Source organism: Juglans regia, chromosome 12 (genome assembly GCF_001411555.2).
Source record: "Juglans regia cultivar Chandler chromosome 12, Walnut 2.0, whole genome shotgun sequence".
In the NCBI taxonomy this organism is placed as follows: Eukaryota; Viridiplantae; Streptophyta; class Magnoliopsida; order Fagales; family Juglandaceae; genus Juglans; species Juglans regia.
Window position 1 is genome coordinate 28,388,189 of NC_049912.1, and position 15,040 is coordinate 28,403,228.

General features: G+C 30.6%; 2 protein-coding genes across 3 annotated transcripts; one reads left to right on the forward strand and one right to left on the reverse strand.

The window, feature by feature from the left end:
• Positions 1–254: 254 nt before the first annotated feature.
• Positions 255–2,766, reverse strand: LOC109010987 (chaperone protein dnaJ 8, chloroplastic-like). Its single transcript, XM_018991981.2, has 3 exons — positions 2,191–2,766; positions 1,823–1,891; positions 255–630 (listed from the first exon to the last, which is right to left on the reverse strand). The coding sequence occupies exons 1-3, from the start codon at positions 2,413–2,415 to the stop codon at positions 448–450; spliced, it is 477 nt and encodes a 158-aa protein (XP_018847526.1). The 5' UTR covers positions 2,416–2,766; the 3' UTR covers positions 255–447.
• A 6,493-nt stretch (positions 2,767–9,259) lies between these two features.
• On the forward strand, positions 9,260–14,738 carry LOC109010986 (shikimate O-hydroxycinnamoyltransferase-like). Of its 2 annotated transcripts, none has more exons than XM_018991978.2 (3): positions 9,260–9,387; positions 10,250–10,778; positions 13,585–14,738. In XM_018991978.2, exons 2-3 carry the CDS (start codon positions 10,368–10,370, stop codon positions 14,482–14,484), a joined length of 1,311 nt encoding a protein of 436 aa, XP_018847523.2. In that variant the 5' UTR covers positions 9,260–9,387; positions 10,250–10,367; the 3' UTR covers positions 14,485–14,738. The 2 variants fall into 2 exon arrangements, with proteins under 2 accessions (XP_018847523.2, XP_035539779.1); XM_035683886.1 differs by having other exon boundaries at positions 10,258–10,778.
• Positions 14,739–15,040: the final 302 nt, after the last annotated feature.

Sequence of the window (15,040 nt, forward strand, 5' to 3'; positions counted from 1 at the left end):
TTATAAGTTAACGTAAAGATTATTTTCTGATGTGAAAGTAATCTACTAATAAATTAGATCTGTGCATTATTATTGATATCATAAAAAAATTTTGCAAAAGAAACTTCAATTTAAATTATAAAATTTTATTTAATCTTATAAGATAATTAAAATTAAAACCTTGTTGAATTTGGTAGGCATAGCCATACCAAGAATACAATTATGGAGCCATCCCTTAAGCCCAAGTTGTAAATTCGAAACCCACAAAGGAATAATAATGCCAAAATAAGAGTAATATTTAAGGAACTTTTTGCACTTTTCATTAGCAAATGATGGGCCAATACCTAAGCCTCAGCTATTTACAAAGGTGAATTATAGACAATAAAACCACGATTATGGTTGAGAGAGAGAGAGAGAGAGAGAGAAGTCGGTCCAACTCTTTAGTGATTTTTAATTTACAGCCTTCATTCAAATATAAGGATTAATATGAGACGTGTAGTCACGAATTCCTGCTCCTTCCCATCCCATCCACTCCTCCCACAAGTCCCAATCAGGATCGTTCATTCCTCTCATCGACTCATCGGCATCTTCATCGTACGACTCGTACATCTCCGGTGCAATGGATTCCTCTCTCAAATTACTCATCACGGTCTGTTTAAAATTCACACACAAAAATATCAATCAAGAGTTAGCCAAATATCACAATCTGCTCATCACGATCATACCAAAATCAATCACATAATTATATAGATATATATAGAAAAATTATAGTTGAAGTCATTATCCCGTGCAATATTTTGAAAAATGTTAATAAATAATTATATATAATTTTCTCAGTTTGTTCAAATTTATATAATTTGAAACTGGAAATTAATTAATTATATATATATATATATCTAAAAGGTTGGAATATTTTGAGAGATATTTATATAATTTTGACAATCCGGAAAATTGATTATTTTTTCTTCATCTAGCCAACAACCCCCGTAATTACCTAAAAACAAAATATAAAAACGTAAATAGGAAAAATAATATTGAAAATGAGGACAAAAGGTGATGTGTAGTGGGAACCAGTCCCATCAATATTATCGGTTGATAAGCAAACAAATTATTATTATTTTTTTAAGTTTATAATCCGCTTTTAGAGGAATCACCAACCATGGAATGATTACAAATTTTGAATATGCGAGGCATAGATGTGCTCTTAAGTCTTAAGCCCTATTAATTTATATACAATAATTGAGTATATATATATATATAGCTTTTTCAATCAAGCACTAATATTTTACTTCTTCTTTTGCCGAGGCTTAAAAATAATGATTATTATTTTTTAATTTTTTTTTTATTTTTAATCAACGCTGGTGGTATTAATTAATCTGTTACAAATCTGATCAATCTATTTTACACGTTAAAAAAAATTAATTTAGATAAAATTGAGATGAAGTTGAATAAAATATTATTATAATATTATTTTTTAATATTAATATTATTTTATAATTTAAAAAATAAAATTATTTATTATATTTTATTTAAAAATCTTAAAAAATTGTAAGGATTAGAGATAGATTCTTAAAAAAAATTATAATCAACAACACATCTTTTTCAAATTATAAAATAATAATAATATTTTAAAATGTTATCTAAAATAAAAAAATTCTAATCTCACTATCAAGCATACCCTTATAATATTAGTTTTACGCGTAATAATGTGCCTCTCTGATATTATGCAATAATATAATAAGAAACGAGAAAATACTAAACAAAATGGTGCAAATCCAGGTCCAAAACCCCAGAAATCCACAGAGAGAGAGAGAGAGAGAGAGAAGGAATAGGCTGTACGTACATCGTAAGCTTCGTTGATCAGATGAAATTGCACTCCACAATTGTTTCCTCTGCATACGTCCGGATGATACTGAAAGAACCCAAAATCAAACGAAATTAGTTTTGAAATTAAAACCTTTATTTTTCAACAAAAAGGACTATAAAGCCAATAAAATTGACAAAAAATCGACCAAGAAAATAATCTGAAATAAGTTTCAAAAAATAAATGTTTTTTTTTTTAATAAGAACAAAGGAAAATCAGTTTTCCAATCACCAGATCTTAAAATGGAACTCCTAAATTCAAACCGAATCAACAGAACCCAGAACAAGATGAATCATATCAAACACAAACAAGTTCCCGGAAATCTAAAGAATTTAAAACCAAATTACCTGTAAAGCAAGCTGTCTGAAAGCTTTCTTGACCTCAGATTCAGAGGCACCGTGTTCGATCCTCAGAGTCTTGTAGGGATCCATAACAGAAGAAGAAGAAGAAGCAGAACAAACCGTAACCCTATTCACCATCTTCTTCTTCCTCTGCCCATTCCTGAGCTGAAACCAAGCAGAAGAAGAAGACCCATTACCACCAATAAGTCCAGTAGCAGCAGCGGCAGCCATTAGTCTAACGTAAACTCCAGAGAATCCAAAAACCCAATACGCAATACCACCAACCCGTTCAAGCCCCGGGCTTTAAATAAAGCGAAAACAACTTGCTTTAAATAAAAATAATAAAAACAATCACAAAAGGAAGGTTCTTGCCCTGAAGCGATCCGATGGACACGGCAAACTGATAGAGGCCTAGGAAGGCTTTGAACTTTGAAACGGTATAAGTTTCTTGGGAACTGGAATGAATGATGAATGAACCTTTAAGAGATAAAAAAAAAGTAGAATAGGACTGAAAAGAGCGACTTTTCTATGGTTTTATATAGGGAAAATCCGTGGGGTAGGGATAGGCGGTCCTTATCCAATGGGTCTGGTATTATGGTGACGTGTTCCGTCGTATTTTGTGGAGTGGAGTGGATGAGAAGAGACATAGGATCCTATGCTTATCTGTTCTGTTCCTTTTCTTAATCGGTCCTAGTCAGAAATAGAGACTTTTGTTTTGGGGTTTATCCTTTATTCCGGGTATATCCTATTTTCATTTGTAATCTTTATTTTTATTTTATTTTTTCACTGTTTCAGTTTTTTTAAAATTAAAAAAATGATATTTATAATCATTAAATATATAAATAATTTTTTATTTTTTAAATAAATAAATACAAAATTTATATAAAAAAAATTAATTTTTTTAATAATAAACTATATTTTTTAAAGAGATCATATAATATTTATATATTCTGTAAGTAACATTATTATTAAAATCAACTTAATTGTTTTGCCCCAATTTTGTTTTCTGACTTCTTATTGTGCATGTGGTTATCTTTTCATTTATATAAATGTAATGGCATTTTCATGTTGATATTTCTTCCCCTCTGACCAAGTTTTTCTTTTTCTTTATGGTCACGTTTTCCATGATGCTTCCAATAATGCACAAATTTCACATACTATATGCACTACTCTATGTGGATGGAGGCATAAAAGATGGGAATTCCGGCCATGAGGGTAGTAGAAGATGAAATATTTGGGAAATAAACTAAATACAAGGAAAACGGAGGGCAAAAATCTAAAAAACAGTTGGCAATGGCATACTGACACGCGGTAATATTTATGCGGTCTGAGACAAAATTTAAGGTGGCCAAAGCGCATTTTCCTCGTGACTCCAAAATTATTAAATTAATGAAAGTGTTTTTTATTTAAACAAAAAATGGTTTAAAATAGCAGCATCCGGTTTATCGGATGCATTTAACTGAATGGATAAGGAGATCCTGCATGACTCCACACGTGGCACCACGCATGCCGGCCAGCAGCTTAACTTTGAACTTTTCGTTACCCTTTTACGCACCGGGTTTTCTGACCAATCACCAATTTTTTTTTTTTAATATTTATCCGTTAAGGTTGCTAAATAGGATAATGATGATAGATTTATCTTACCACTCTTTTATTACTACTAGTAAGGGCAGACACGTGTATTGCACGTGTGCCCAATTGAAAAAATATGAAAAATCTGTTATTATCAATCCATAATGAACAACAAAATAACAATTTAAATTTATACAATTTCTTAATTTAAAATATCAATGATAGAGTTTTACCTATATTTTAAAATTTTATTTCTGATCATAAAAAATATAATATATATTGTGCAAAATATTGATAATCATAATATAGAAATTTTAATTATAAATTGACAGATTTATGTTTATATTTTTTTAAAAAAATTATTGTTTACAATATATATTATACACATGATATGCATAATGTTTATAACTATAATACAACAATTTACGAGAAACAAGTCACAATTTTGGGATGCATGCGACCGATTTTAATAATCGTTAAGTATCCCAATGATATTATTATAAACAGAAGAAAAAATGAGAAAAAAAATGCAGAATGGATGATGTATTAAAAATTGTGTTTGAATTTGGTTTGGTTTTATGTATATGAGCATGATTTTATTACTCTTGTTATAGAAATGCATAGATATTGTTGAGTCTCTTTTTTTTTTTTTTTAATAAAATTGTTGAGTCTGTTTGAGTTTTATTGTCTGTCATGTATATCGGTATGATCTATTTGATCATAGTGCAAAAATTCAGAGATCATAGTTCAGTATGATTTCATGTAAGAAGACAATATTGTTATTCTACAAAGGAAAACTAGAAAGTAAAAATGATTAAATTTGGTTATAAAATCAGGAGTAAAAGAAGAAAAAAGTAATAGACTGAAATTCAAAAAAAAAAAAGGTAATAGACTGAGCGTAAGAAAGAATGAGAAAAACATGGACATATTTGGAAAGAATGAGTAGCAGACCTCTGATATAAAGCCCTTTGATATAAGGGTGGCTCTACACCACTGCTCTCAGTCCCGCTGGGAGCCACATATAGTGTAAAATATAGTGTTTTTTTATTTTATTTTTTTATATATATATATATTTTTTAACACTATAAAATATTTAAAAAAATAAAAAAATTATAATATTATTAAAAAATACTTACTTAATCACTAAGTAAAAAAAAATAAAAAAAGAAATATAGCAATACCGAAAGCAAAACCAAAAGCGGTAAGAGTAGCATTATTCTTGATATAAAGGCCCTGTTCATGGAAATGAGGGGCAGAAACGTAAAATCATGAATAAAACAAAAACAAACCGATGGAAGAAAAGGGAAAACAACTAAAAAAATAGGGGCAAAATCGGTATAAATAACATAGCCGAGGGACAGAAACGGGAAAGAAATACAAATGAAGAATAAAATTGAAAAAAAAAAAGAGATAAACCAATACCTGCTTATTGGCACTTATTATATATAAGATATAATATATTTTTATTTTTATTATTTTATTTTAAGTATTTTTTTAACATTCTTAATCAATAAATATAAATTAAAAAATATATACAATTTTACGAATAGTTACTTTCTTAATTATTAAGTACAAATAAATAAATAAATAGTAAATAGATAGTAATAAATAGTAAGCTTATCATTATTTTGTTGAAACAATTATATATATATTTTGTTTTTGTAAAAATAAAAATAAAAAATCATATTCATTCATTAGCAGTATTTCCTTCCTGAAATATTTTAAAAGTTTCAAAATTTTTTATAATTTCATTTTCAAACATATTAAAATAAAATTAAAAACTATTTTCAATTTTTAATTTCTTATCTAATCATTACATAATTATTATTTAAATACATGCGAGTAATGTTAAATATAGTAGTGAAATGCGCAAGTATCGTGTAATTATTTTAAAAAATAATGTGGTCTATTATTAAAAAATTAATTTTTTACGTAAGGTCCTGTATTTACTCATTTTTTTTAAATGATTACGCAGCACTTATGCACTCCAAGACTATAAATATCCTTTCTTAATACAAATTTCAGAACAAAATTATGTTACAAAATCATATTCAAATAACCTTTTAACTTTATCTATTTACTTTCACAAACTCAAATACAATATTTATATTCAACTTTTTTCTCTATCTCATTTCCTAAAACATAATCTCAAACAAATTCTCGCAATTCTAAAATATTTCCAAACATTTTAAATAGAATTTTACTTTAAAATGCGTCACATTAATCATTTGTGAATAGCTACCTTTTCAATGTGAAAGTTTTATTTTATCATTAGATAATATTATGATAAATTGAGACGAAAATATCATAGATAATATTTTAAAAAAATATATAATCATCTAATAATTAATGGGTAATAACACTATAATAAAAGGATAGGACATTAGCTCAAAAAACAACTTTCATTATAAGTACTTATAATTGTATCTAAGACTATAATATGTATAAGTTGGGCATTGCATGAAAACTTAAACTTTATGTCGTGACCAATATAACATGTTATTATATGGACATGTCCTTTTGAACTTCTCAAAGTCTCTGTGTCTTCCAATAAGAGAGGCATTTACCTGTAAAAATGGACTCGAAAAATATTTATTTATTATCTTGAATTTTGTTATCTCATTCAATTAATTGATGTGTCATATTATAAGTAATTTTTTTGTTTAGATAATTAATTTAATTAATTGCATCATCATCCATCAATCGATGTAGATGGAGATGGAGATGACTAAAGAAAGAGAGATTAGAAAGAAGATAGGTGCCACAAGAGTTTATATAGTCCATCCATCTCAAATTGGGCCTTAGTCCTACCCAACTCCAAACAAAGTCAAAAGGGTCAAAAACCCATTTATAAACAAACTCGACTCATCTCAAATTGGGCCTTCACTTATTTTTTTTTTAATAATTGGAAACTTATTTTTTTTTAATAAATCAACATTTATCATTTAAAAAAAAAACCCCCCAAAAACTAACTATAAATATAATTTCACATCTCCTAAAAGCCCGAGGAAGTTTGGCAAGAGCACTAGTAGTGAGATAGCTATAGTTAAATTTATTGTTGTAAAAAAAAGGACCATTAAGAAATTATATTATTTGAAATAATATGACCAGTAGAAAATTAATATATATTTTTTTCATAAAAAATAAATATTTCAATTATAATTAGAATTAAAATAAATGAAAATATCAAAATTAATATTTTAATAAAATAATTATAGATTTAGAGAATTTGTTATTTGATTTAAGCATTTATCATATAACTACTTTTTAAGCAACTGGTCCAAATTGAGGTTATAATTATTAAGGTTCAAATCATTGAGGAAGTTAACATACATGTAACGTCAATTTGTTTTTATATGACTAACTACGTCCTATTGGTTCTGTATATTTTTTATTTTTTTAGTAATGATATATACACAATATATTGTATAATAATGTTATAAAATGAGGATATTTTTATAAAATAATGTTATTTTTATAAGATATTTTATAAAAATACCATTCATTTAAAATATAGTTGTATAAAATATTTAAAAAATATTGTGTGTAAATTATTATTATTATTTTTTTTTTTGTATATGCTATTTAGTTGTTTGCATTTGATTAACAAGCTAAATCCACCCATGATCTGGTCCATCGCGCGCGCTTTGCTAGTAGGGATGGGCAGCGGGGGCCTGTCCCTCGCTACCCAGCCCCCGCATTGGCAGCTACTTGCTAAATTTTAAGAGCATTGGTATTGGATTAATCAAATACTTTTTCATCTTTAAATTTAGTAAATATCATCCATATTTACTCTACATTGAATTAAATAAATTGTTTTCATCCAAACTATAAACTACAGTAAATCTATTATTCTTTTCAAATATGAAAAGAACTATACCAAGTCTAAAAGTATTTTTTGAGATTATTATATTAGAGATATGAGATTTTTATTCATATGAGATTTTACCATTTATATACATATGAGATTATTATATTATAAATTGTTAGATTGTGAAAATAAAAATGAATATAATTTGTTAGAGATTATTAAAGATTATGAAAATAAAATAAAAATTAATTAAAAAAAAAAAAAATAAAAAATAATAAAATTTTTATCATTATAAAGAGGGTGATGACTAATCTAATGTAAATTTTAAGTTTTGAATGATTAATTAAAAATAAAAAAGTTATATATTAATTAAAATTTAAAAAAATTAGAAGAAAACAAATTAGAAGAAACCGATCACTAATAAGGTATCGGAGTAAAGTCGGGTGGCCTCTGACTGACTGAGAAAATCATCTCAACACCAAACCTATTTGATCCTTAATTTTGAAAACTGAAAGACTACTTTTTTTCTTTCACACGGGATGATGACCATGAGGGAGCAGATCGACGATTGCCACTACCCAAAGGCACACAAATATATTCAACGATCAGGAAGACCTGACCGGCCACGCCATGGCGGCCTATAAATTAAACAAGAGCTACGTACGTACTACGTAGTGCTATTCTCTATAACTATATGTTATTGCCGGCCATTAACTGACCTCAGCTTAGACTCATATTATTTCACGACCGCCTCTATTATTAATTTGGGCATTAATCTCATCATGCATAGCCGCATGAGTGGTTTGTCCGCACAAGATATTTCCCTTTTATCACATCATCATGTCATGTAGTAGTAATAAAGGCCGCGCGCATTTATTTCTCACATGTCATATAGTCATTTGGGTTGGGGAAGGTGGGGGAGATGCCTATTAATTTGTACTGTCAATAAACAAATAAATAACAGTCCCACCACAAAGAAGTACGTGATCCGATCCATCCTAGTGTCTCATCAGCACAGTCGTTGTGCTAATCGACCCAACTACCACCGTTATGATGGGCCAACGTACAGAGGAGTTATATTAATCTCTCCCACATGTTACAACTGCCTTCCACTAAACGTACACCAAAAATAGAAAAAAAAGAAAAAGAAAGATGAAGAAGATCAAAGAAGTGGGAGCAAGGAATCGTCTGGTGACTTTTTCAGCTCCACCGATGGTGATGAAAGAGAGTATAGGAGGATTATGGGGTTGGTGGGGGGAGGGGGATGATCAGGAAGAGACTAATAACAGGGGACCCGACTACTGCTTTAAGTCACCATCTCACCAACTCTCTCCCTCACAAGTCACAATATTGAAAGTACACTCTTCTATTTAAAGTTAAGTTTGGGTAGATAAATATTTTTGTTTTATCTAATTATTAATTTTTTTTTAAATTTTTATATAAAAATATAATAAATTATTTAATTTTTAAAATTTTAAAATAAAAAATAATATTAAAAAATATAATTTAAAAATATCTTATTTAATTAATATTTAAAATAATATCTTATTTTATTTTATCTGGAGTATCTATCCAAACTCAACTTAAAGGATTGAGTGAATTCTACATGCTGACGTGACGGTTGGCCTGTTCTGGTCAACTTAGTTGGCGACGCGTAAGTAGTAGGTGAGTGATAAAACCGGTACTTCATCCCTCTTGGGTGTTTCTTCTTAAAGGTCTCGCTCACAGATCCAAATCAGAACCTCAACACCAAACAAAACAAAAGGCCTTCCTTTCCGGCGGCCATCGATCGCTAACGTGTTCGTGATCTTCTTTCACCGGTAATTACTTCTTCCATGCATTTTGATCCAATTTTTTGTTTTGTTGATTCTTTTATTCTTGCAAATGACAGTACCCTGTCACTTCTTCTTTCTTGTGATATCGATCTTCTTTTCCGACTTAATGATGAACATTGAACACTAGACCCTCTACTTATGGGCATATTAGGAGAAGTTGGATTTGGGATATACTTTTTTTTCTTCCTCGTAGTCGGAGAGTAGAGTCTAGATGACGAGAACTTCATGCTCTCTCTACAAGTCGGACTTGAGTTATAGTATGACCCTAGCCTCACGTGGATATCAATGGTTTATGAGTCAATGGATCACCAATAATCATGAGCGTTTTCGTGATGGGATTCGATTCTAAGACCGAGTTATTACTTTCAAACTGATGGTGGAATGAGATATTGTTTATTATATAGTGAAATTGAAAGTTAAATTATATAGTGAAAAATAACTAATAATTAGATAAAATAAAATTATTTGTAAAAATAAATAAGACTTAAATCATTAATGGCGTGAGAATAAAATCACCCAATGCCTTTTATTGCCCTTTATGTTCGCTCGCCTGCATATCTTGCGTATCATAGTTAGTCCTAGGATCCAGAGGATAATTTTCATTATTGGGCACGACGGAGGAGCCTGGCACCTCTGATTTCCGGCCAAGCTCACGTTAGTTGTAATTAGCTAGTTAGGTCAACGAAAATGTTGAATTGAAAGACAAATTATCTTTTGAGTAAACAAAAGTAGCAGCCAAATTTGAGGTTGACAAATTCAAAATGTTGAAAGCATAAATTTGAGCTGTAACAGGATTTTCGCCGACCGACCAACCCACCTAACAATTTTTTTGTTGTAATTTCCAAAGCATCGTAGATTCGTAGGTGATTCGTGGGTACGTACGTACGTAGGACCTACCATCCTCGTACTGGGTCAAACAAGAACCGGCGCAGCTTAGCAACAGACCTAAACAAAAACAAAAACAAATGATCATCAACGTGAAGGAGTCGACGATGGTGCGGCCAGGCGGGGAGACCCCCCGCCGCGCGCTATGGAACTCGAACGTAGACCTGGTGGTACCGCGCTTCCACACCCCGAGTGTGTACTTTTACAGGCCAACCACGGGCGCGTCCAACTTCTTCGACGCTTGGGTGCTGAAGGAGGCACTCAGCAAGGCCCTCGTCCCCTTCTATCCTATGGCCGGCCGCCTCAAGCGGGACACCGATGGTAGGATCGAGATCGATTGTAACGCCGAGGGTGTGCTCTTCGTCGAGGCTGATACCACCTCCGTCGTCGACGATTTCGGCGATTTCGCGCCCACGTTAGAGCTGCGGCAACTCATTCCGGCTGTGGATTATTCCAAAGGGATCGAGTCCTATCCCCTGTTGGTCTTGCAGGTACGTTTGTTTTCCTTTTTTTTAATTATTATTATTGTTATTTCTTTTGTAGGGTACAAATATTTTAACTATGTTTATTTATATATATATATATATATATATAACTCTCCTTTAAATTATTATTATTATTTAGAAATTAGAAGTGCTAGACTTAGTAGTTTTTTTTTCTTTTTAATTATTCAGATATAAAGGTCGTACTCGTAGTAGGTTGTGGCGTCCAGACTCCAAATAAAAATTAAAAAGTACGGTGGGGTCTAAAAAAGTAGGTGGGACGGATGAGATGTCTGATTAATTAGTAAAGAAAATTTTTATTTTTTAATTTAATTTTTTTTTCTGGTTAAATATATAATATAGGAAGAATAATTTAATTAATTTTAAAAAAATAGAATAACAAATTAAAAATAAATAAAAATAAATGTTATGTATGAAAATAATAAATAGTTATGCAAAACACCAGTGATTATTAATTTGAGACAAAATCACATGATTTTTAAAAGAAAATTTTATATATCATATTATCATTTTATTTTTATCTCATTAAATATAATATGACACATTTATTATTATTAAATGATTATTTATTATATATTTTTTTTATCATTTAATAATAAAAAAATATATCACATACTATTTAATATAATCAAAATAAAATATATAATATTATTAATTATTAATTTTTATCTCAATTCAACTTAATTTAACATTAAATTTATTCTTAAACTTCGAGTCAAAGTAGTATCTACAGCTAGCTGAGCCGAGTACTGCTTTACCCTTTCTTGGTCTCAAGTTGAAAATCTCAACGGTTGTTTGTTCCTTTTCAACTCTTTGACCAAATCATTATCGTTTCTTTTAAAATGCATGCTTTCTTTGCCTTTCCTCGTGCGGCAATGGAAAGCATTAGGTTATCTTATTTCATGAATTTCTTCTCCACATCTAAATATTATAATTTTTTTAAATTTTTAAATAGAATATGAAAATAATTTAATTTTTTTAGATTTTAAAATAATTATTATATTAAAAAATTATATTCTAACTCTCTTTTTAACTTTATAATTTTTTTATTCAATATCTTTTTTCTTATTTTTAAAAATCTCATAAAAATCTTAACTCAAACCATTTCACTATTATACACAAATTATCTCACTATTATTTAGATATTTTTTATCTTATCTCATCTGTATAACCAAACAATGCCAATTCATTCAACATTTCGATTGCTCAACAACAGTTTGATTGGTGGCTAACAATTTGCTCTTAAAATAACTTAAGAGTTTAGGGGTGCAATGTGTATTTAACAATTTCTTTAGGGGACACTGTCACACACTGCAATATCACTTCAAAAATTGATTCCATTGTCTTGTTTCATTGGTTGTTTTGGGAAGAAATAGTAATAAAATACCATTCATTATTATTATCTCAACGTTCATGATCTGACATGAATATCATATTATGGAATAACGTGAAAATGACAAATACAAATAAACCCTCTAGCATGATAAAAAGCCTCTAACTGAAATTTGTGCTGTATATATAATTTTAGCAATTGTGGGTTAGATGATATTGTAAAGCCGGGGTAATGGTCATATTTTTCAAGATTTATGGGTGTATATTTTTTCATTGGTGGAACGTAGAAGAGATTCAAGTTGTTTTTCCAAGAGGCATAGTTTGGATAGTCAGATGAGATGAAAAATTTATAAATAGTAATGAGATAATTTGTGAATAGTGGTGAAATATTTTGAGTTAAGATTTTTATTGAATTTTGAAAAAGAAAATGCTAGTATGCCCAATGAGTTTGCCCCTTATTTTTACAGCTCATGTGTTTAATTAATTATTTATTTATTTTTAATTAATAGTTAAAGAAATGACTTTTAACATATTGATGTACTTTTTTTAAATATATAAATATGTTTAAAAAATTTAAAAAGGAAAAGAAAAAAAAATATAGAATTTGTACTAGTGGGCACGCCCAGCAGTCAAAGTTGGGTGGTACACTAGCATCACTCTTTTGAAAATGAGAAAGAAAATGCTAGAATAAAAATATTATAAAGTTAAAATATTGTTAGAATATAATTTTTGTTAAGATTTGAAAAAAGTTGAATTATTTTCGTGTTTTAGATGAAAGTTTAAAAAAATTGTAATGATTATATGAAAAAGTATGAGAGAAATTAAAAAAGTGTTTGTGTTTAAGTAATGTTTAGATATTAATATAAGATAAAACGAGATGAAACTTTCAAACGGAGCATGGATTATTCATCCTATCCTTAAAATACATTATCAAAACTTATTTTTTCTATTTTACATACTGACTGGTACAATATGACATGCATCACTTTATCCATTTTTTCTTTGTATTATTTAAATATTATATTTTTTAATATATTTTATTCATTTCAAATAAAGTAAAAAGTAAAAAGTAGATAGATAAATAAATAACGAATAAAAAGTAGAGAAATAAATGAATTAAATATTTACACACGTGTGATGAACAGTATTTCATAAATGTAGGAATGGTATCGTAACAAACTGGATATTAGTTGTAAAATACATAATACATTAGATGAACTATATTAAGTTATTTCTTTTAAATTTTACATCAATACGAGTTTTACTTATCCATTAGGGATGTTATATACACCAAACTTTGTTTGCATCGAAGGAGCACATTTATCTAGGCCATTTGAAAGTTGAGCCGAATTTCAAGCAAAGTACGATCAGCATTGTGTCTTCAATCTACTTGCATGATTGATTGACTTGAGTTGAGTGGATGGTTTTTGAACAATATTTCACTTGATTTCCGTGTGTGCAGGTAACGTATTTTAAATGTGGTGGGGTGTCACTCGGTGTTGGCATGCAACACCATGCAGCAGATGGGTTTTCTGGTCTCCACTTTGTGAACACATGGTCAGATATGGCTCGGGGTCTCGACCTCACCCTTCCACCGTTCATTGACCGGACCCTACTCCTTGCCCGGGACCCACCTCAACCTGCATTCCAGCACATCGAATACCAGCCTCCTCCTCCCATGAAAAACCCTCCTGTAAACTCCACAAAACCTGGTCCCGAGACTGCCTTGGTCTCCATCTTCAAAATAACCAGGGACCAGCTCAACACCCTCAAAGCCAAGTCCAAAGAAGATGGCAACTCAGTCAGCTACAGCTCATACGAGATGCTGTCGGGTCACGTGTGGAGATGCACGTGCATGGCACGTGGACTCCCTGAGGATCAGGAGACCAAGCTGTACATTGCGACTGATGGTCGGTCCAGACTGCACCCTCCATTGCCGCCTGGTTACTTTGGCAATGTGATCTTCACCGCGACTCCAATGGCTTTAGCGGGCGATCTGCAGTCGAAACCGACATGGTATGCTGCTAGCAGGATTCACGATGCATTGGCTAGGATGGACAATGAATATTTGAGATCTGCGCTCGACTATCTAGAGCTGCAGCCTGATCTCTCGGCTCTTGTTCGTGGTGCTCATACTTTTAGATGTCCAAACCTTGGCATAACCAGCTGGATCAGGCTGCCTATCCACGACGCTGATTTTGGGTGGGGTAGACCCATTTTCATGGGACCTGGTGGGATTCCATACGAGGGGTTGTCATTTATAATACCAAGCTCGAGTAGTACTGACAATAGCTTATCCGTAGCCATTGCTCTGCAACATGAACATATGAAAGTGTTTGAAAAGTTGTTCTATGAGTTTTGAGGGAATGAAAAAGCATGAGGAACCCTTCCAGGCTGAATTGTGGCGTCTCATCTTCGGGTATACCCCAAATTTTCCTTAGGTGGTTGTTTTTTTATTGTTTCCATAGTGCTTTTTTATTCGTTATAATTTGTGTCACAGACTTGTTTAAGCTGAAATCTGACATGTTGATTAATTAAACTTTAGTACTGGACTTCGAAAAAATGTATTCTGATTTAATATTAAATTTATAAGAAGCATAATGTTTATATTATTAATAGATCGTTTAGATCGTGCAAGTTATTAATTGATGGAATAGCATCTGCTGATCCGTCTACACCTATAGATAGCAGGGGCTGTAAACGTACAAAAGATATAGAAAGGATAAACTGTGTCCTTAGACGGGCGGGGTGGATTATGGACTTTCCTTCATCGTGGGGCCGGGATTGGACTTCCTTGCTTCAATGTTTCTTCGATGTATAAGAGCATTGGCATTGGATTAGCCAAATGCCTTTTCATCTTTAAATTTAACAAACATTATCCATATTTGCTCCACATTGAATTAGCTAAATTGTTTTCA